Genomic DNA, 24079 nt, shown 5'->3' with positions numbered 1-24079 from the left:
ACATCAAAATGGCTCTTAAACACAACCAGAGATGGTGACTCAACCACCTCCCTGGGGAGTCTCTTCCAGTGTTTAGTTCACCAAACATAAAACATGAAAGTTAACAAAAACATGACATTCATATTAGAGATATAATTTATACCCTTCTTTTACAAGTCAGCCAGCATTGTTTCACTAAGCTCAAGGAAATAATGTACTAGCTATGTGAGAAACTATAGAAAGTATTCCAACAAACTTTAAATGACTAGGAATCCCAAGAAAGAATCCCCCTAAAAAAAGAGTGGCAGGTAGAAAACTGGAATAGACTGTTGTTCATGTTTTCCTCCCCACTAAAAAGACATGGTATTTTCTCTCCCACGAGAAGTGTCAGCCAAATCTGAATTAAAATGAGCTGATTAGAAGTATGCAGACATTTATAGTTAAATTTAACAGCCTTACCAGCTATATTGAAAGTAGTAAGAAGACAAATCTAAGATAATCAATCCTAGCAACATCATGGATTAAGTATCTGAATTGTAATTTTATGACACAGTTATTTGAATAAAGAAAAAACTACGTGAAAAACAATCAAGAACCTATGCCTCTGTTACCTTTGTGTTCTCCATCCTCTGTACTATCTTGGTGTTCTGTCTGCACTAAGCAGTACATGGAGTTAAAAGCATTTGTTATTCCCTTAAATGAATGATGAATCACTGCACACAAACTCTTAATACAATTTTGATAGTATCACAGTTCTCTTCATGATTTATTATCAAGCTAAGGAGAACATTTAAAATCACAAGAATCTTCAAACTGTCAGAATACACTACCTTTCCTGTCAAAAGAAGAACCCTTGTCTCTTCTGAAATGTAATTCCGGTCATTGGAAAAATCCTATTTAAAAGAAAAAAAAAGAATAAAAAATTAATTTGCATCTGATCTCTCAATCTTGCTGTTGTTTTTATAGATACATCTGATCGATGTATCTATAAGGTAAGATCAAATATGTTCCTTCTTTCTTTTTTTGTCTGCTTTGCATAAAGTAAATACACAGTCAGAATATACAAATACCCCCATACATTCAGATGAACATGTACAACACTTTAATGGCATGATCTCGCAATATCTGCCAACATGCTGATGTTCACTCTAACTAGATCTCACCAGGTGACAAACATTTCTGGCAAATGTTAGCTGAGACACAGCTTGCTCATCATACAGCTGGTGATACCAATGATATTGTTGAGGATAAAATACACACCTTTTCCCATAACTTTACCTCAGCTGTAACAATCAAACAATTTCCCACTATTACTCTGGAAATTAAATTAACAAAAACTTACCTTTTCAGGTTGTGTAAAAAATTTGGTTGGCAATACAGGGTCCTTTGGTGAATCTGCATTGCATAAAGCACTTTTGCTGTTGATTACACACAGTGCTACATCACAGACTGTATAAAGTTTCTGAAGAAAAAAAAGAAAACTATGCTTTAGAAATGACTTACTGTGCAGAGAATGCAGCTCTTTAGCAAATTGAATCTGTATTCGAAATAACCCACTCCTAAGGACATATTTTGTAATTACATCATTAACCATGCTGTTGGCTCTGAGAACAGAATTCCTCGTTTTTCATTTTACACTATTTAATAAAACACAATAAAACTAGACACCCAAGCTGTACAATAGAAGCTCTTAATCAAAATCACCATAAGTGGTTTCTCTTCTCAGCTGGTAACTAATATACTTAACAGCAGCCATATCTGACAGTATTTCCTCAACAACAGAAAATAATTATGTTGAATAAATAGACATTTGGAATTAAAACAAGAACTAGGGAATAACAGGAATATTTAACAAATTTTGCTTAATAACTTCCCTGGTACTGTGTGCAGGCTAAGACCAACACATGTCAGAAAGAATGAGATTGGTAGCATACGGACAATGCCTGCAATTAGCACATTCTAAAAGAATTTAAATGTCTGAACAAAGGCCTTTGAATTTCCTGTAAATCCTGTCCAGCAAGTAGCTTGTGAAACCCTTACCCCATCACTAAACACTTATCTGAACTGCACTTCTTACTTCATTGGCCTTTGGCTCATCAGGAGACTGAGCATCTCGTGTAAGCTTGATGTTTTCTGCCATCTTTTTCATGAAGGCATGGCTATTGTTCTCATTCTTTGTCATTAAAACTTCAAGCATGAACCACAGGCACCTAAAAGCCATAAAACCATAGTCACATCCAACGTTTACACAGTAGCTTTTTTGGGAAGAATTGCTGATGCAATTGAAGAACAGTCATATAAAGAAAGTTCACTTTCTGCATACACTTCAATATTTCTTTGGAATGTGAATTCAGAGGGAAAATACATTTTTATGAGAGAAAAACAACAAGAACATAACTCTACAGGACAGCCTTAAAAGATGGCGTAAGTGTAAATATCATAAATTATGAATAAGGAACTCACTAAGCATGCATTTACTTTATTTGACTATATTTAGGCCACATGAAACTCAAGATGAACTGAGGAGACAACTGCAAAACACACCACCAGTCTGATTCGGCAAGTGTATAAGCATCTATGTCAACACTTTAAAATGAACACTGTGACTCTTAGAAGTCTTGAAATGCTGTGTTACATTAGGAGAAAAATGGTTTGGATTTATCTCAGAAAATTTTTCTAAGAATATTCCTGCCAAAATTCCTGCACGTAGCATTTCTTTCTTTGGAGCAGTCCTCTCTGGCTAGTTCAGCCAGCCTGTGACAAGAAGGAGGGAAATCTGGCAACAAAAGAGAGCAACACAAGGGATGTCCAGGAAAGCTAAGAGCACTAGAAAGTACTTCTCAGAGAAAGTATTAACAACTGCAAATCAGAACTTGTTCAATTCTGGATAAAACAGAGAAGTACAAAAGTACTAACTGGTGTTGCCAAGAACAAGGAGTCCTCAAAAAAACCCAAAGCAACGCAGACTTGATTATTAGGAAAGAAATCTTTTTCAACTCCAGGTTCTGACCAGGTATGAGTCAATTAATTCAGAAATCAGAACAAATTTGGGTTTTCAGCTAAAGAAAAAAATCAGACAGGTATTCTCACAAATAAGGGTGCAAAAAGAATTAAGATATGAACGTGTATTTTTGTGCAAATAATTGTTTTTCTAATTATACGTATCTTGTAGTATGTCATTATATGTGCTTTTGTAGTACCGAAACAAGTTAGCTTATAGCTCCATCCAAAATGAATACAAAAGAAAAACAAGGCACCAAAAATAAAGAACCGTGATGTGGAGCAAGGGATGCCCAAATAGTTAATAAATGTTAAGGTTGCCATGAGGTCTTTCAGAATATACTGCTAAGCAGTTTCCGAAGTTTTCTTTCAAGACTAATGTTTTGCAATATGCTGTCGCTAAAACAAGAGTCCATTTTCCTAATAATTTTTTCTAAGCACAGGAAATAGTCCTAGAATCATTTAGGACTTACTCTTTGACATCACGAAGCTGATCAACATCCTGAGGTTTTGTGAAATCTGGATCATGTGCCAGTAAATGAATCATATATGGTACCACATATTCAGGCAGCAAGGACAGCAGTTTTTCTGCAGTAAGAAACAAAAATCATAACTAATCTCTTTGTTATACATACGTACAAACGTGCATCACAAGACAAAATATTTTCAAGTATTACTTTTCCAAATACAGAACATAAAACTTCAGTTTGCTTTCTTTTTCCTGCAGATTAGACTTTCCATGAATCATAAAATGGTTTGGGTTGCAAAGGACCTTTAAGATCACCTGGTTCTGACCCTCCTGCTATAGGCAGAGACACCTCCCATTAGAACAGGTTGCCCCATCGATTAAATATAAATGAGTTCTACTACTTCAAAACTATTTGGCCCCACATCAGAAGAACAGATCATAGATCCTAACATATAAAAAAAAAAGATACATTTTTTCAAGCAAAACAGCTACCAGAATAACAGTATTGTACTTTACGTGTATATTTCCCAGCAGTGGGCAGACGAGTATGTTATGGTCAATGCTAAACTAAATTTAGATTTGATTGTGATAAATATAAAAAATGAGAAAACAAATTAAACTTCGTATTTATGTAGAAAAAGCAGTTTGCTTAACTTTTAACGATTACTTCTTCCAATTTAGCATTCAGCCATTGTATTCTTCACAATTTTACTGAAACACTAACCGTTAGCCATAGGATTCTGCTTAATATACTCTCTTCGTATACTGATGTTTTTAAGCAAGCACTGTCTGGCATGTGCTCTTCTCTCTTTCACAGGATCTTTGGCACACAAAGCAAAGATTGCCATATATTCCAAAGGGAGCAGTAACTTCACAAGTGCTTTATGCAGTTTCTGGGCAAATATCTGCCTCACTTGGTAGCACTCATCCTGTAACAAAATAAAACGTAAGAATGCAACCAAAACAACCTTGTTTAAAACAAAACAAAAATGAAAAACACCCAACTGGAATGATGGGGTGCCATGTTTCAAAAACATCAACAACTGTCATATAATAAATATTTGAAGCTTCAAGAATTCTTGAAAGCAGCAATGAGCAATATTAAATAATCAATTTAGAAGCAACAAAAGCTCAGATGTAAGGACTTCGAACTCTAAGAATCACTTCAATACAAAAGTAGCTACTTACATTAATGACAAGCGCACAGAGTTGGAACTGTTCTGGGGTAATTATTTCATGGTAACATGGTTCCTGTGCAAGCTTCATTATTGCACTGCCAGCAGCTAATCGTAGTCGAGACATATCGGATTTACTATACAAACAAGAGGGAAAAACCCCAAAACTCTGTTTAAATTACTTGTATATCACAGTTTCTTTCTATTTACAAGACCACTCAATGAGCAATCAAGGCTTTTCCCAGTCTGATCAGCTCACGGCTTAATAGCTTCATACTAGGTTAAATGAACCCAATGACATTTGTGAAAATAAGGTGTTCTGCTTTCCCCCTAGAAATGTAATTCCAGTAAAACAGTGAAATTAGAAGAATCAAGTCTCTTGTTTGCACACCGCTATGTAAATCAGAGCAACTCATTTGTTACAGATTTCCCTTACCCTCTGAATGGGGAGGTGGTGTAAAGTAACCTCACATTTGGAAGACGCTCCACCCAAAACTGCCCCAACTTTTAAACATATTACATCTGATTGTTCAGTGGTTTTCAAAGAAACTCCTGCAGGTCTCTCTGGAATGTTTTTTACTAGCAAGATATCTACAGTGTTCTAAGATAGATTATCAGGAGACTGCAAGAAAGAACCGATATCAAGAATATTTTCATATGCACCATTCCACTCCTAAATTTTAAACTCCAGTCAGATCCACCTCCTTTTATTCAATAGTACCCAACGTTACCTTCACACCTTAAGATTCATAAAGGGCTCAGAGAATTACTGTTTTTAATATACAGTTCCACAACAATATTATTACAAGCCTAAAAGTAACAGAATCTGACCTGATTCGCTTCTGTTCTGTCAAGTCTCCTTCACTGACAAGCATAGCTGATAACAATCGGAGTGTGGAATTTGCAGATTTTGACTGGTTGTTTTTCATACCCAGCAGCCAGCGTACCAAAAGTTTAATTGCTTGCACCTACCAAAAACGGACAAACAAACAATGAACTTACTGCCTAGACTTGATATGTCCCACAGATTATTTCCATCAAACTGCAACTTCCAAAGACTCCTACTTATTAGAGTTGGTATATTTTAAAAGGAACAGAATGAAGCAGTGATACTTACAGAAAGAGAAAGGAACTATCAACTATGATTCAGTGCTTTCTCACAAGTAAATCTACAATACCGGCTATGCTATTAAAAATAAAAGCAACTAGACAAATGTTTCTAACAACACCCAGAACCAGAATCACAGTAAATAGCTCATCAAAGAGAATGAAGAAAATTCAAAGTCTCAATTTATTTCAACTTTATTTACAGTCAGTGAAGACTCATTACTTCTCTTACAAGGAAAACTACATCTCTTGCTTGTCTTAATTTTCTCAATGTTCAATATACTCAGCATCAGTAAACAAAGACACCAAAATACATGGCTTCCACCAGTTTTGTAGTGGTGTATTTATATAATTGACAAAAAATCTAGAACAGTACTTCTAAAAAACAAAACAAAACAAAAACAAAACAAAAAGCTAATACAAAAGTAATCAAAGAGATTTACTACAGTCTGAAGAGATTTATCAAACTCTTCAGTGCACAACTTCAAATTAGTATGTTTTTAAACTCAAATATATACATTATTATTGGCAGCTGACCATTCACCTTTGCTAGTACTTCTGGAGAAACTTCTTCATCTGGAGACCACAACTTTCCATTTTTCTCACCTGTTGACTACAGATACTCATGTAAGTTTAAGAACTGGTTCAACCCATACAGAAAACATAGAGAGAAACAAAACAGTTTTGGACTGAGCTTTCTTTCACACAGAAGATTATTCTATGATGTGACATCTCTTTACAAGTCATTTATAGAACGTTCCTTTACTGAACCATTTTGCAAATACAAAGCAAAACAAATAGCTTTGTTCCCCAGTAACAAAGAGAACTGAAAGGATTTAACAAAAAAAAAGAGAAAATCTTACCCTGTCATTCATTAGAAGATCTTTTACAATGAAATTTGCAACAACAGATTTCATTGGAGAAGCAAACTGGTCTGGTGCCAACATAGAAATATGACCCAGTGAGACTAACGGAGTTATAAGTTGTTCTGGTACATCAGCATTCAAACTTCTACTAAGAGGCTGAGGAAAAAAAGAGAGTATGTATATATTAAAAATGAACTATAGATACGTTAATCACCACACCTAAAAACCAGCTTATTTTAATACTGAGCAGATGATCTTACAGTTTGTTTTTTGTTTGTTTTTCACCTACGAATTAGTAACATTTGCAAAACAGAATGGAGAAGGAATGCAATTTCCCAATTAACAGAATAATTTAAATCTCACATGAGATAGGAGCAATGTGCTTTTATGTTCTCATCCTGTTTTAACAGTGAAACACATTAAATCATGAGAAAGGTGGGAGAAAACTTGACTCCATGCTCTTCGTGATTTTCAAAAATCTGAACTGTAGCTCACAAATGTCAGAAAATAATGGCAGGTCAAAAAAAAGCCTCCAAACTAACAACTGTACAACCCTGTAAACAGGGCTGGTTGTTTCCACTGCTGATCAGTACTTTCCTTCTAGACAACAGTTATGATAATGTTGCTGTACCACTCAGTACCTTTCCACAGTAACCTGATAGTAGAGAAGGGAACATGAACTTGCACTCTCGTGTACATCTAAGCAGAGATCAAACTCGGTACACTTAATTCAAAGCTTTTCACACCTCTGAATTATACATACATTCAAAGATGGCCATGGGAGAAAATCTATGATGTAATTTTACAAGTGCATATTAGTATTATTTAAGAACCTATAGTGAAAAGTAATCTCTCTGATTTTTTGTTTTCACAAAGTGATTTTTTCCTTTAACATTTTACTAAGTAAGTAGTAAGTGAGGAGTAAGCTAGTGTCTTCACTTGTTGTTCTCTAGTTGTGTACTACTCTGCATGCACTTTCTCAGTGAGAAAGGAATGCACAGAAACAGAACTTAGAGCATGGAAACTCAATATGGTTTGAAAGCAGATGATGTTATTCTCTATTTAGTATCTACTCATTCTCGTAAAATCTGGTGAGGAGCATTCCAGAACATTTACTTTATTTTCCTCTAACTTCTCCCATATACGAAAAAGGAGCACCCTATGTATCAGAATATCACAAAGACTACAAGAAACAGAAATACTAATAATTTTCTATTGCAAAAGTAATAACTACCATACACTTGTAGGCTGACTTCATAAATTATGTTAATTAAAAATAGAAATTAATCATTAGTCTCAACTAAGAACAGAAAGAAATCTTAAAAACAAAAAAAGCAAGACATACCTCAAAGATCTGAGCAAGTTGCACTTCTTTATTTGAAAATATGGCATGTATACAGTGAACGGCTTGTTTTGCCTGATGGGGTGTGCCTCTTTTTGCTTTTTGATGCAAAATTGGAATTAATGTTCTGTAAACATTAAATAAAATACTTCAAAATACAATTTGCAACCTACAAAACAGAGAACTTTTCACCTATATAGATACACCTCTACAGAACGTGGTCTTACAAATCATGTGTTCCTTTGAAGTCTGTTCAAAAAAAAAAGATCATAATAAATTGAAAAGCAAAATGAAATTTTATTTAATATTACCTGCTGAACATCTGACTGCACACAGGCAGAAAAAAGCTCAGAGGGAAAAATTGAACACGAAAGAAAACAACGATCAAAATAAGGTTATTAAGGTTATAGCATGAGGGGAAACCATCAGTGGGGGCTTGTTATCCCATCAGGCTTGGAAGCAACAAGGCTGAAAAAAATTTATATAACCTAAGAACAGCTGCTCAACAGTATTGGGTTTATAGCTCTAACTTTGGTCTTCATTTGCAGCATATGAACAGATTAATAACTGCTTTGAGTTTTTGTATTTGAGACCCCTGAAATCCATTTTTTCTCATCACTAGCCACTGAAGGAAAGCGCAGGGCAGAAGCCACTGCAGTGTCTCCTGGAGTGTGGGAAGACTGGCCTGTCACCTAAGATAGCAACACCTGAGGCACTAACTCATGATGTTTACCAGTTGGTAACTAAGTCAAGATGACAGAACTGCTTACAGAACACCTGACACAGAAACATTCCAAAAAAAAAAAATAGTTTCTAGAAAAGCTCATTAACAAAACAGCATTCAGTACACAGATTAGTGCTCAGGCTTCACTAACACATTCTCCATAAGCAAAAGTAGCAACAGCAGGTGGAGGAAAAAAATATTGACAGCATAATCATCAGAGACACCAAGGTAAATCTTCATTTTAATGTATACCTTTATGTGTAAACACGTACAAGTTCACACGTGGTCTATCAGTTCTACTGAAAGCTGTGACTACATCAGCAGACTCTAGAACTGTTTGGAATTCCCTGTCCATTATCTGGGGCACAAAACCATTTGTTTCTCGTATGAGGAAAAACTTGAGCTACTGCTGGTGAACCTTGCTCCAAAGGACAGCAAGCAATCTATATACAGTTGGTTTAAAAAATAAAAAACCCAAACAGGCTACTTGAAACAAAGCTATTCTACACTTACGATAAACATCACTGAATATAGGAAATCTTGAACATCTGCCTGTGTTCTGACACTTTTTTGTGCAGTAGTAATATTGCAAGTATTTCAATATATGAGAACTTGTAATCTCTGCTTTATAACCTGGATTAGTTAAAAGGCTGATTTTAACATTTTAGATGTCAGTCACCAAGTTGTAAAGTCTGTGAATACTGAGTAGATTACATAGTTTAATCAACAGTTAAAGCATAAATAGTATGATGAAAACATATAGGCAGCCAATTATTCTTTCATGGAAATTTATGCCTGCTTTTGGAACTTGTTTCTCAATTTGTTTCAAAACAGAGCTGTTAACTATGGCTTACATTTTCATTCCTTACAAATATAGAAACTGTCATATGAAGGAAATTATTGTGCCAAGAAATTACATCTTCACCATATTTTTGTTGTTGCTTGTTTTGTAACCTGGGAAACATGCCTCACTCTGCTTTTAACATGTCTATTGTAAGAGGACTTTTATTAGGCAGGTAACATCTTAAATAAACAAACAAATACTGAGAGAAATGGGAATGAAAAATGAAGAGTCAGAAACTTTGTGAAAGAATACAAAATGATGGAAGATAAGCTGTTCGTATTCACAAGACTACAATGTAACTTTAGGGGCAGCATTCTGAATTAACTACCAAGAGCCAGAAGTCAGGGTATGAGAAACAGCAGGTAAAGAAAGGCACTCACGATCTTATCTGTGGCAGGTCTGTTTCTATTTTGTGACCCGTGTTTCTGAAAATCTGTATGGCTGCCTCAGCTACCTTATCATCTTCCATCCTGAGGCACTGCAGCAGAGACTCATACGTCTCTGCAGAGTGAAACGAGGTAGGATGTGTAAAGGACAGAACCTGTAGGTACATATTAAACAGAATGTATAAAGGTATATTTCTCCAAGGTAAGTGAATCATCAGAAAAACAAACTTAGAGCTGTTTATGAGCCTTACCATCAACATATATAGCTATTACATGCTCACATGGGACTATCACACTCGACTCCATTTTTGGAGAAAGTTATTCAGACATTTTCAAATAAATTCATCTACACTTCATTCTTCAGAGACTCTTTTCCTCCAAATGTTTTATAAGATAAAACATTATTTGAATTTAGAAAATATCTATTAAAATGAATACTCATCCAAAATTATTCACACTTGAGAAAAGTCTCACCTCAATTATCTAAACTCCCCTTCCATGCCCTTCTTTGCTATTGGACTGCCCTCTTTTTAACACATTGAAAATAAACTGCCAAATTCGTCACAGATGTTATCCAGATATTACAAATCCTTCCTTCTGTCCCCTTCAGGCAATTCTCACTCATCACTACCTTCCCTCCTCCTTGTTTGCTTTTCTTACAGCACAGTACAAGCCACCAAGATGTGCCTCTCTCCTAGCTTGCCCTTTTCTCTTCTTTGCACTTTGTCTTTAAATTCCTCTTTGACTTCCCTAAGAAGAAACCAATTCCTGCTTTAAGGAGCGTACTTCTATTCTGGGTGTCCTTTGCAAAATATAATAAATATAATTTTTCCAAAAACATTTTATTTTTGATATTATTTTCCCAAGCAAGCATTAGTAATCAAAACCTTTCAGTCATTACAGATGTTCGCTAAATAACAGCTCCCACATAATGAATAAATATTTAAATAAATACTATTAATAACATCCATTCTTTAGTCACACCACTGCCATTCCTTCCTTTACAAACCACAGTTACTTTAATGCAGATTATTTAATCTAAGTTACCTTGAGAAGTTCAAGTCCTGCACGAATTGCAGTATCAGGACTTACACCCTCCTCTTCATCATCAGCTGTCCCCTCTATTGATTTATTCATCAATTTTACTAGTGCACTAAAATAAGAAACAGAAAAACAGAAACTAAAAAAAACCCAAATGAACTTGAAAACACACAATGTCAAGTTTAAGCAGCAAAATTACCTGGTTTTGGTAATAATTTAGGGGATAACGGTATTCTGTTCTGTTTTTGTTATAATTCTTTTCTCAAATTAAACTATTTCATTATTCCTTTTCCTTCTGAGTTCGTTTGCTGCAAAATTTAATTGCTTAGGAAAAAGGCATGCTGGCAGCATTCAGATCAATAGAGTTGCATGTGTTTCAGTATATAATTAGGTTGCCAGACAAGTCTCAAAAGGAATAGAAACATTCTCTTACTCAATCCCATAAAAATTAATTAATTCAGCTGTTACATGGAAGACTGTGTTGCGGTTAACTATGTGAAAACTATGATCATCATATTCACTTCCCACCCCACAAATAGCAGTTTCACAGGGAACAACTGCTATATTTTATAATCATTTGTAGATTTAGCATTGCAAAGAAGAAAAAAATCCCCCCACGGCCCTCCAAAAAAACCCAAAACCAAGACCCTACAAAAAGAGAAATGCAAGATATTTGTGTAAGATTTATATTATTAAATGATCATCTAGAGATAGGGCAGACTAACCTAAATCTGGAGAAAATACCTCTTTTTGTTACTTAAATTAACTTCACAACCATTCATGAGCTGGTATGATCTTCCAAACTCACCTAATGGCTTCTGAGTCAATATGTACAGGAGCAATTCTTTCCAAAAGAAATTTGACCATTTCCAGAAAAGGATTTGTTGGCTGCTTAGGATTTGCAAGTTTCCGGGCTATCTCTCTCTACAAGAATGTTACATCACAAAAAGTAATTACACTCATTTTAATGATTCCCTAAGCATGTTGAGTAAGTTAAATACAATCAGTTCTTTCAGCTACAGAAATTCTGTAAATAGTCAGTAAAATGTATTTAAAGGAGGACTGTTGTTATCCCTGTATCTTTATCACATTGCAGTGAAGGTAGGCATGCTTTACAACAGTATTAAAACTTGAGATATATGTAAGCTTCTAATAACAGTTCCTTGGTGTTTCTCAAAGAGTTGCAGACCAGACTCAAAACAGAACCGAGGGAGCGCTAAGTGTAACAGACAGAATTTAAGTATCAATGTAAACAAGAGTAATTCATAAATCTGTAGATAACCTTGCTGCGTGCTTCAGATTCCATAAGCAACAACAAAGTGCAATAAAAGCTACAATGCTGCAGATGTGGACAGATACTACACTTTGGTTACAACAGATGCTCAGACTCCATGTTCTCGCCTGTGGATGTCTTTGAATCAAAAAATAGGCTTTTCCCACTCTGAATGCACCAAGTGTCAAGAACACCCAATTCTGCTGCAAACTCAGCAGGAGGTGGTGGATACAAAAATATTTTTGTTTTGAACACAACTTTAAAATGTCTCAAATAAATAATTTCTCAACCTTCCTTCTCCTTCAGGTTTGGAAGCTGTAGATCCTACACAGACCGGGAACTTGCCCTAACCGTTTTGATAAAGAATCTCTAGGAGAGAAAATAAGTCTTCTGTTTGAAACTGCATCACTGCTTTCCCAAATTGCAAGATTGACTGTTTTAGAAAGGGCTGTATTCTGTACGTTAGTGGTTAGAGCATAATTCTGAAGGCCATTCTGTTCTCTTCCCCGGACAATTACAGTGCCATTAGGCAAAAACCAAGAAGCCAGTGTTTGCTGATGCTCTCTATCGAGATTTTTGTCAACCAAATTGCTGCAATTGTTGGCACTGTAAATCTCTGGAAAAGCCTGATGCAATATTAATGTGTGTATTCTCAGCAGTGATATTAAATACATGAGAGAGAAAAAAAAACACGAAGATTGATCTCAAGATAATTTTGTAGGAAGAAAAATGAAGGAATAATATGCAGATGGTGCAATAGTTGTTGTGCTGGTACTTATGTAAGTTTTGTCAGTGCTGGGAGACAGTTTATAAGTTTACCATAAAAAAGACTCTTGAAATAAAACACAAAAAAACCCAAATTTAGTCTTTTAAACTTAACGTTTGATTCTTAGAACCCCAGGAAGGAATAAAGAAATAAAGTCGGTGGTTTTGTTGTTTTTTTAGGAAGCAAATGATAGCCAAAGGTTATATTATAAGTAATCTCTAAAGGTTAACCAGAAGGTATTTCATAAAAATGAGAAACGTATATAAATCATTTTAAGATACCAAAATAGACTGTTAAGTCTTAACTGTTTAAAGCACAAACATTAAAAAGTTTACTTTTCCGTTTCCTTACCACACAGACATCTGCCTGTTTACAAGAACACGTAGGGCTAATTAACAGTTCAAGCTGGGACCGAAGCTTTTCATCATCACCTAGAACCTGATTGAATTTCTTCACAAAATCTTGCGCTTTCCCAGGATCTGGAAGGTTTTCTATATAATTAAACACAGTTTAATATAAGATAAATTTGCTACTGCAGTACAACAACATTCATAGAAATTTAATTTTCAAGAACATTGTAACAGCAGTTTAAAGAACTTGTTAATACTTACTTGCTATGGTCATCAGCTTCCCAAACATGGCAGCACTGTTTGCTTCTGACTGGGGACAACAGCAAACAGAAACAAACAAAAAAAAAAATCAGTACTGTTTCCTTCATGAAAATGCACCTTTAAGATCATCTGCCAGTCCTATTGCAGCAGCATGTTCAAATGAAAAAAGTGCTATGGGAAAAAGACCTAAAAAACCCAACCACCACTCCTAACAAACAAAGGAAACCCCTCAACATTAAACCCAAAAATCTAAGGGTAACCTCCCATACAAAACCCCAAAATAACCATGCACTTCCATTTAAAGTCACTGCTAGTTTCAAGATATACTTTTAAAAGTAATATTCTAGTATAAACAATTACAAATTTACAAAATATTCCACTTAGAAAACCTCAAAGTAATTTATAAAGTGAGAATCAGGAATTCCATCAAAAATGAACAAAAAACTTGAAAAACTGACTTAATTTCTTCTGAAAATACTTAAGGAGGCCATATACACATGGCAAGAATTACTGAAAGCAACTTAATGAGAACAGAACTCTGTCTACATGTTGAAATCAAAAGTCAAGTGACCAAATAGTATAGCATTGAAAAGTGGTAAATTAGTCTAACAAATCCATTTGATAAAGTATTAAGTTTTTAAAAACCGTACTGTGGGCTGCTTATGCAAGTCTAGCAATTCGCGTACGTGACTCCTCAGCATGTTCTGGCACTTCCACATCTCATTCAGTGCTCTGAAAAAGCACAAAACCAGAAAAGAAAAACATGATTTGTTTGTCACAAGAACATGCTGGATGTAATGTTAAATAAATAATCTTGTTTACTAGCTGCACCACCTGACTGAGTGAATCAAATGAAAAACAGTAAGTATTAGCTGAATTGGAACTATACTCACTTGACAGCATTTGGATCCAAGCTGGCATACAAATAGTACAAGCACTTCATTCGCTCTTCTGTTTCCAAATTGTGTGGAACAAGATACTGAGCAAAGATCTTCTCAACTAATAATCTGCAGGAAAAGAAGAGAAAATCTGTACAGTTCCAAAACTGGTAATATCTTTTAGACAAGCTGAAAGAAAAAAAAAAAACCAGAAACACAGAAAAAACCAAACAAACAGAACTGAAACTAGATTTTTCCCCCACAGAAGACAAATGGCCTCTTTTCATCCGTACAGATCCCTTCCCATTGCTGATAGAAAGATTAACAAGAACTGCCTCTTAGGAGCTTTTCTGTTAAATTCCACCTTTAAGAGGATGAAACTTTTTGTCAGCATCCAGATTCTCCTTTTTCTCTAGGTTGGAAGAATCTTAGTTCGCTTTCATGCGTAAGTGAAAGAGATACAGACAGTATAAGGAAGAGAGGATATACAAATTTAAGTGGAAGGAAAAATCTGAAGCATCCTATAGAGGGAAAGGGCAAGATAAAATAGCAGTATTTGGTAAACACTAAATATTTGAAAGTATTATATAATACAGAAAATAAAGTCGGGAATGAAAAAGGTAGAGAAAAAGAACAGCAAAACATATGCAACAAAAGGAGTATAGGGAAAACTCAGTGCAAACCAAACCAGTGAGAACTTTATCCAATTATCTCTCTTAAAGCAACAGCAAAACCCTAACAACAACAGAAGTAGACATAGCTAGAGTTTTCAATAAAATACAAAGCTCGAGCTACTGTACAACTGTAGAGTTCATCTAGTAACACTACCCAAAATGAAAGAACACTCAGATGTTTATTTCATCCTTAGCCATGAGAGCTGTGCACAGCGTTCAGTTACGCAACACCATATTTACAGGCAGATATTTTGAATTTACAGGCTTTGTTTACTATGATTCCTGATAAGTACCCAAGGAGTGCCTCGTACAAAGAATACAAGCAGAACGGGTTAAATATAAGTTATTTCAACGCAAAGAAAATTCAAAGGGACATGAAGTCAAGGCAGAGGAATAAAAGTATGACTATGAATACAGTTATCACATGGAGTTCCATTAATATTAAAGAAAACTTGGCTTTTTCCCTTTAGGTGCACATTTTCACTATTGATGATTTCAACTACATTACTTGAAAAACAGGGTTTTTGGATCTCGGGACATTTAATCTCCGTTTAATATAACAGGTGACTGGAGGCATCAGAGCTACCTACTTCGCTAATCTCTGAGTAGAGCTGTGGTCTATGTCTCTATATTGACATCTATTTTGGAAAACGTATCTGTAAATTGCGAGATTGTACTCTGTCTTCCTTGGGCTGTGTCAGTTAGGGTAAAGATTTACAAATAGATAGTATCTATGGAACACTGACTTTTCTCCTGTGAAGAAAGTCATTGTCTAGCATGTTAAGAGCTGGCAACAGGACAGTGTTTATGGAGTGGTTATGTTGCACCATTCCCTATGTATTTGTTGTAGAACTAAGAATCTTAGCACATAGAGGCGATAAACTACCTTTACAGCTACAAGTTCTCAGTCTTGAGCACAGCATAACAATAGTTATATTAGATGGCGTTAGCATTAAGGATGTACAGAAGAATTTCTTTTGTTCCACCTCATGCCCAAATACTATGTGATATTGTATTGCTCATTATCTTTTGAAAGAACTGGTGTCATTCCATGTGCATAAAGGAAATCACTTCAAAGCACAGAAAGCTGTTCAACATTATATTTTTATCCTCCTCCTTTCTTACGGAAAGAATACAGGCCAGAAGTTGCCAATTTTGACTTATACTTCTGTGTTTAAAGGCCTGGAATGGTTGAGCCTTTAAGATCATAACATTTTTACAGTTCTTCTAGCGCCTAAAGTACTACCTTTAGAACTCTATCAATAACAACACTGAAACACTGAAATACACTTACTTCATAGAATCATATAACAGCTTGGTTTTGAAGGGACTTTAAAAGTCCACCTAGTTCCAATGCTCTGCCATGGGCAGGACTACCACCCACTGGATAAGGCTGTCCAGGGCCCCATCCCACCTGGCCTTGAGCATCTCCAGCACTGAGTATTCACAGTTTCTCTAGGCAGCCTGTACCAGTGCCTCATCATGCTCTGAGTATAAAATTTCTTCCTAACATCTAATCTAACCCTTCCCTCCTTTAGCTTAAAACTACTGTTACTTGTCCTATCTTCCACAATAAGCATATCGATCAATGAGAGCAAGAATTTAACTGTCCAACCTTAAGAAGTAGCAAAAATTTAATTAAAATTCAGGGTATCAGACCAAACTAGAAGAATACTGAGAACAAAGCTGCCTGTTTTTCAGTGTGGACACCCAAAAAGCAAACAGCATGCAGTCACTGCACTTGAAAGACTGCCTTATATGGATTAATAAGACTTCTAGAAGACAATCACACTCAAAAAAGAAACAGAGCTTTGATGTCGTTATCCTTCAAAATTCCTTGACTTGATTCCTTCACAGTACTCTGTGAAGGAATTATTATTTCAATAAGCAGGAAAATTAAAAAAAAATATCTGACACATTCACCACAGAACTTTGATTCATTCTCTGTGTACTGAATGAGCTATGAACTTGCTAGAAAAAAAACACAAATCTCTCCATGTAATTTATAGCATATTTGATGCAAACACGAATACAAAATTAGCTTTGTATAAACTACACAGAGATTTCCTAGTTGATTCCACTATTTGATAATTCTGCCTCAGCAGACTCCCAGCATACAGTTTATTATTTTTTAAAGAAAACAATTAATAAAATATGTAACAGAAACAATTACTACCAGGAAGACAAACAAAAGCAAGATGCTTCAACTGCAGCAGTCTTTTGTGATACAGAATTATCTGTAATAGGTGGCAATTGGAGAAAGATGTTACCCATTTGGGCAAGTTACTACGATTATGCAACATATTTTGGTAGTAGCCTGTACACACAAGATGCTAAAAAACACTATAAAGATATGGCTGGATTCCAGGTCTGCTACATTAGAAATCTAAGTTCAATTTCCATCATTGCATGATTGCACAGGTTGGCTTTTCTTGTGAAAAGACAAAGAAGTAAGAGCTGAAAAACTATCTTCCAAAATCTGAGCCAAAATATCTTCTCTCCCAAGCCAAAAACAATATTTCAAAAATTAAAGGGACTGAGTGATTAACAGGAAAAATTAGACAACGGTGGAAGCACTCTGTGACATTTCTTCAGTTTCTGTTATGATTAAAGGCTTAATTTCTATGTAGTCTAACAAAAGGAGATGTCACTGTGGTACATACGTGCCACATACGGTACTCACAGACTGTTTATTTTAACATGCTAACCTCTGAGAAATAAAAGACAAACATAAAAGCATAAAGCAAAATCTGATGGCTTTTTTCCATGCAGAGGTTAGTTAATGACAGTTTGCCATCATAGCAGACATAGTTCCATCAGTACATAGATACATGAAGAGACAATGCAACTATCCTGGAGGTCTTAATATATCTTAGCAATTACTAGTTCAATATACATAAACCCACGTGTACAGAATGTGATATAACAGATTTTTCACGATAAGCACATATTTCCATTTTCAGAGCATCTCTTATCACTGTACAATTGAAATTAGGAAGGCTTAGGTTGACTCACTTGTCATCAATGCTATTTTGATAATATATGTGCAAAAGTTTATCCTTTATCCAGCTCACTTTCTCTGCAGCATCTTTTCCAGCCTCGGCATGAAGACAGTATTTCTTGTATAGCTGGGCAAGACCCATCATAGCTTCTTTTCTTACTCGCCACTTGAGAAGGAAGAGAAGGAGAGGGGTAAGTAGTTTTGGTAAGTAGGTATCAAGCATACAAAATACAATAAATATGTAGAAGCGCCAAAAACAAAATGGCCACATTCTGCTCTCTTTTAGGCTCTGCAAACACTGAAAAATAAAGAGTTTCTAAATTAAACTTCATATTACCCATTTGTTTCTTCTCTATTCTATGCAAAGTATTATCTGTAAAGAGTAATCAGTTGCTCCCATGTACTGAGCAAAGAAAAAACAGGAGTCTGTTGGTATTAAAAGATAAGTAGAGCTTAACAGGCATGTCTGAACGAGTGCTCTCTTAAGTCAGGGCTTGGAAGATTTATATATTCAGGGTTGGGCACTGAGCAGAGATGGCAGCTTTTTTTCATCAAACAGTAAACTTGTCTAGGAATCTGCACTTTAGGCCTAGCTGAATTTGCTATGGCTTCAACTGTGAGACCACTTTCCACAACAGTGAGAGAGCCTCATTTTGCCAGAGCTTTGAGGTAATCACTGTAAGTATTAAGAGAGAAAAAAAAAAAAAAGAGAGCTGTCTGCAGTGTCCAGTTTTTGGTTGTTGCTACTTCATCCATTCATGTGAATGGGAAATGTCCCATTAATAAACACTCTGACAGGATCTACAGGCCCTCTTACACTGACTTGCCGAAGAAACAAGAAGAAACCATTTCAGAACAGATGAAGCATTAATTGAAACAGAGAATAGTACGTCCCACATAATAGTCTACAAGGAAAATCTCAGTTAACTAGTAAAACTCCCTCACCAAAGACTGCAAGGCTGAGTTACAAAACTGATCATGAAAATATCTTACCTTTTGGAATAGTTAATCTATTCCTACCACAGAATTAAGAAAAATAACAAAATTAAAAAACAAAAAAGATATCAGCTGACAACAGCCACAGTGGTTTTTAGTACATACAGAAAATGAGGAGGTAGAACTAAGAGTCGATTCATGCTGAGGAAACAATCATCTCACTCTGACTAGTTGGAAGTGCCAGTGAGAAGTGGCAGTCAGCCTAAGCATTTTAGATTTCATAAGTAACTTTTAGGGGGATAATTGTCTAATGGCCGAAAAAGGAAGTGGTCTGAATCATGCCAGAACACTGAGTAAGGTCATACTGCAGGGACAAAGCATTGCTTTATAATAGTGAATACAATATATCCAAAATCAGATTTATTAGGTATAAACATGACAAATCCCTTTCCACCAAACCCATTACAGCAACATTCTCATCAAAACATGTGAATGTAAAAAGCAGAAAGCCATTATAAAAGAATTAAAGGGGTTATCTAGAATGGTGTGGTATATAGAAATAATGCCACCTAACAAACAGGAACAAAAAAACCATGGACATTGCTACATAGTACTGTCAAGCCTATTATTAAAATACCACCCTCCAAAACATTATTGAGCCACATCCAAAACAGTGAAAACAGGAAAACATATAAGTCCTGGTGAAGTTGAATGTAAAACCTTGATAAACCATGGCAGTTTCAGAACTGGTATTGTAAGCATGTACACTAAAACAAGTTCATCAAAGACTCCAGAAACAGGAAGCACTCAAGATCCCTTTGTAGGGCTGGAACCCAATTTTATTCCAAGAGAATAGTCTGAGAAGGATTCTTAATTTAAGTGTCATCAGAAGATGTTTTAAAACAGATTAACTAGGAAGCAGTAACAAAATCATTAAGACCAGATGGTATCCTAACCATGATTTCAACAGGAATTTAGAAACGATGCATCAAATACTAACTATTCCATTACAGCAATCTGTCATTGAACAGATTGAACAATTGTCCAGGAAAAATTGAATATGGCAAATGTGAAATGATTTTTTCCCAAAAGGATTCCAAGAGAAAGAATGCCCCTATATCAGATAATGCGATTTTGAATGGGAAAACAGACTGAAACAAAACAGTAAGAGCAATAAAGTGCAGACAGCAGAATAAAGAAAAAAGAAATTAGGAGAATTAATGATTATGCTTTACATAAAGGGAAGTTACGTCTAACAAAAACTTAATTATATCAGACCACAGGGATGGCAATAAAACTCCCTGAGACCCCCAGAAATTACCAACCAAAGTATAGGAGTTAAAAGGTGGAAACAAATGGCTGGTACAATGAAGGGAATCTACAAATGGAATCAGGAGGGAATTTGTGTCACTTAATGAAAAGAATTAGAAAACATACTGAACATTAAGCATAAAATTGGTTGATAAAGGACAACTGAGGCAGTCAAATCTAAGGCTATGATAAGTAACTATAGAAAAATTTTATGCTACTGAACCATTACAACATAAAATAAATTCAGATTACGATCAGGGTTTCCCACCACCTGCACTAACTGCATGAACAGCACTAGAATATAATGCAAGATACTGAAGTCAATATGAAAGTTCTCCAAAGTTGAGAGCTCAGTACTCGGAGCTAGTGCAAAAGACAAGCAATGTTAAGGAGTAAGAAAAAAATTCTGTCACTAAGAATGTACACAGTATTGTACGTATTTCAAATGCCAGGCTGAGTCTGGGTACCTTGATTCCACCAGGACTGCAGAACAACCAGGCAAGAATGATCAGAGGTATTAAAATGACCTGTATGGAAGTCAGTCACGAGTCTTTATCTTGGAAAGCAGAGGAGTGGAGAATATAAGGTATACATATTTGTTAATTGTAAGTGGGATAGGTTTTTTTAAATTATTTTTATTTCATATGATGCAAGAACTACAATTTAAAAACTACTTTTTCCCCCACACATGCATTAAACATGACAGCTCCAGGGACACCAACAACTACAAACAGGTGAAAGGAAGAACTTTCTGAATTCAAGGGATACAGTTCCATTGAAAGATGGGATGAACACAATCAAGTAGACTGAAGAAAACCTTACAAGACAAATTGATGTAAGCCAGAACCGACCACTGTTACTGAGCTGTAGAGTCCTTTGGCCCAAATCTATGTTGCAACTCCTATGTTCTTACAGTATTCCTCATAAATCAATGACTGTATTTGCTTGACATTGTGTGATTGGTGTTTCCATAATATGGCTATCTTTGTTAAGATGAAATTTTCCCCAGGGTATTCTAGTTAATGGTTAACCTTAAGATTCTCTATTTCTGTGGGGTTTTTTATGCTTGTTTTTACTTTTATCAATAACATTAAAGGCAAAGACATTCTTGAAAACAAAATATTAGCACTTACTCGTTTGTCTAGTGTTCTTTCCCTTACGAAGCCAAGCAGCTGGTCATTGACTAAGGAAAGATCTCTCTTGCCCGCAGTAATAATTGTAACAATAACATCATGCCGAATAGCTTCCTCTGGGTCATGTGACCTAACCTTCAAATATTCTGTTACAATCAGAAACAATGAGAAGTTTGACTTTTTGCACATATACCACAACAATTAATAATAATTACAAATTGAATGCACATATTCATTCATATGATGACAATAATCTTATTTGCAACAGGCAATTATGCAAAAGACAGCTGCTTAGAATGCACTGAAACTTAAATGAGTAAGGGGAAGAAATAAAAAGAAAAAGATAAAACAAAGATTTATTTCTAAAAAGCAAAGAAGATAATTTATAAATAATTGGCTGTTGCTAAAGGTTAGCTTGTATCAAAAAAGAACAATATTTTTGGTTACATCTGAAATTCTGCTCATAGTTAGAACGATGAGGAACTGAAGGAACAAACTTTTTCTAAACTCAATGGAAAAGAGCACTGAGGAACACATCAACTGTTCTGGAAAATAATTCTTTACGTTGCAGAATGTTTGCCTTCGTGTAGAAAAACTTGCTATAGAATCTGAAAATACTTGAAAACTGCAATGGGCAGCTTCTTAAGGATTCATTGCAAAGGCCACACAGTGTCATGCATTCCATGCTCACGCATGCTTTTTCCTCATAGGCTTGTTTTCAGTGGAAAGTGATTATACATTAGTAAGCTACCCCATTCAGTGTCAAGCATTGGACTGATACATTTTAGAACTTTACTGTTAAATACAGAAGTAATTACATTTTACCCTGCTCATTTCTTAAATCATTCTAAATACCAGAAGAAGCATCTCACCAGTGAGGTCTTTTGCTAAGTCTGGATGGTTCATTAAACAATGACTGGCGAATTTCACACTCTCTAATCTCACAGGGACATGGATATCATTGAACCTAGAGAGACAGAAGACTATGAATGTTAATTTTTAATTAGCCTTGCAAATCAAGATTATTCTCTATGTAGTAACATGTGTTGGTAGTATGTCCCACTAATTATTGGAATGCTTTTAGATGACAAAATAATATACTACAAACATTCCAGATTTATTTCCATAATAATGGAAGCATAAAATCATAGAATGGCCTGGGTTGAAAAGGACCATAAATGATCATCTGCTTTTCATAATGTACCTCAGATAAGTTTGTTACTACTTATGAAATAAAGTTAGAACTAAAATTAAAGCATAAACACACTATATTGCACATGAAATGTTGGCCCATTTGTTTTCATTCAGTGACAAATTTCTCTCTGTCATACATTCACCATCAATCATCACTATATAGTAAATATTTTGTATGTATATTTACTATATAAATATATGAAATTACAAAGAATGTATGTATATGTCCATATAACACGTATCATTTAAAAACATTTGTTTTTTTAACGATGAATTTCTGTATTTACTTTAAAGTAAATGACCTCATTCAGAAGATAAATGCCAAATAAAACAAATAGTTGCAGTAAACATGACAGTATTGTCTGGAATTTCATACTGTGTAATTTATACCATGCATCTAATGTAGCTGTTTATCTAACCCATATCCTCTTAGGAATATAGCAGTAATCATTCAGGCTTTTTATTTCAATATGTAACCCTATGCAACTCTCTGCTTCAAAGACTTAATGAAAAAAACTTGTTCAAATACAAACAGTTACATTCCCTAACAACACAAAATCAAAACACTATCAAGAAAATTCAGAATTCTGTCACTATTTCTCCTACCGCCCAAGAAAGCACTGCCAAAGAGGACGATTTTGTGTGGCCAGATCAGAATCTTTAGAGCCAAAGAGTTTAGCCAAGAGTCGAACAACAGCCAAACGTTCTTCTCCATCATTGCTCTGAAAATCAAAAAATGAAAAAGAAAGTGCAATTCATTACCTGTGATATCTTAATAACAGCTTATGGCTTCCGTTTCCTTATGTATTTATAGTTTAGACTATAAAGTTTGAAATACTTTTTTATAAACTCCAATTACTCCAATTAAATTAGATTATTAAAGAAATATAATTAAATACACATACACAACCTGTATATAAGACCAAAGTTTAAAATATTAGTAATCGATTAGAAGACTATGGTTTGAAAATGCCTTTCAGGAATAAAAACAAACCTATAACCCAGTTTGAATAAAATGTATTTCTAACAATTTCAACAGCAAATGGTCTCATTTTTACTTTAAAACACACTTAAGACTTCTATGCATGCGAAAAATAAATAGCATCTAAGATTTTCAAAGAAGATGTGCACAAAGAAAAGACACTAAAATAAACTGATATAATTTCATAGGTTACCTATTCCTTATTTTTCATTGTCAGAACCCTATGTGTGCAAACACACGCTTCACAATTCTTTCCCCTATCTGCTTACATTCACCCAGACACACCTTTCTAATTTAAAAACAAAACAAAAGGATACATTAACCATCTCCAAAGATTCACAATCAGTCAGCTGAATTGCGGATGATTATTAAGAACACGACAAAATA

At 35.0% G+C, this 24079-nt stretch overlaps 1 protein-coding gene across 3 annotated transcripts in view; it reads right to left on the bottom strand.

The window, feature by feature from the left end:
- Positions 1-24079, bottom strand: part of PDS5A (PDS5 cohesin associated factor A) — a 65023-nt gene that overhangs the window by 9284 nt on the left and 31660 nt on the right. For all 3 annotated transcript variants that reach the window (XM_015862389.1, XM_015862387.2, XM_032444543.1), the window contains exons 9-29: positions 23317-23432; positions 22389-22483; positions 21517-21662; positions 18151-18302; positions 14477-14590; positions 14234-14315; positions 13584-13632; positions 13324-13463; positions 11742-11857; positions 10940-11045; positions 9887-10047; positions 7942-8065; positions 6594-6752; positions 6275-6343; positions 5455-5591; positions 4637-4760; positions 4173-4377; positions 3453-3567; positions 2057-2189; positions 1322-1441; positions 810-872 (exon numbers count right to left, since the gene is read on the bottom strand). In XM_015862389.1, the coding sequence (XP_015717875.1) occupies positions 810-872; positions 1322-1441; positions 2057-2189; positions 3453-3567; positions 4173-4377; positions 4637-4760; positions 5455-5591; positions 6275-6343; positions 6594-6752; positions 7942-8065; positions 9887-10047; positions 10940-11045; positions 11742-11857; positions 13324-13463; positions 13584-13632; positions 14234-14315; positions 14477-14590; positions 18151-18302; positions 21517-21662; positions 22389-22483; positions 23317-23432 (2526 nt within the window). The remainder of the gene's footprint in view (positions 1-809; positions 873-1321; positions 1442-2056; positions 2190-3452; positions 3568-4172; positions 4378-4636; positions 4761-5454; positions 5592-6274; positions 6344-6593; positions 6753-7941; positions 8066-9886; positions 10048-10939; positions 11046-11741; positions 11858-13323; positions 13464-13583; positions 13633-14233; positions 14316-14476; positions 14591-18150; positions 18303-21516; positions 21663-22388; positions 22484-23316; positions 23433-24079) is intronic.

Source organism: Coturnix japonica, chromosome 4 (assembly GCF_001577835.2).
Source record: "Coturnix japonica isolate 7356 chromosome 4, Coturnix japonica 2.1, whole genome shotgun sequence".
Taxonomy (NCBI): domain Eukaryota; kingdom Metazoa; phylum Chordata; class Aves; order Galliformes; family Phasianidae; genus Coturnix; species Coturnix japonica.
The sequence above is the reverse complement of the archived record's forward strand: the minus strand, read 5'-3'. Positions and strand labels throughout refer to the sequence as shown.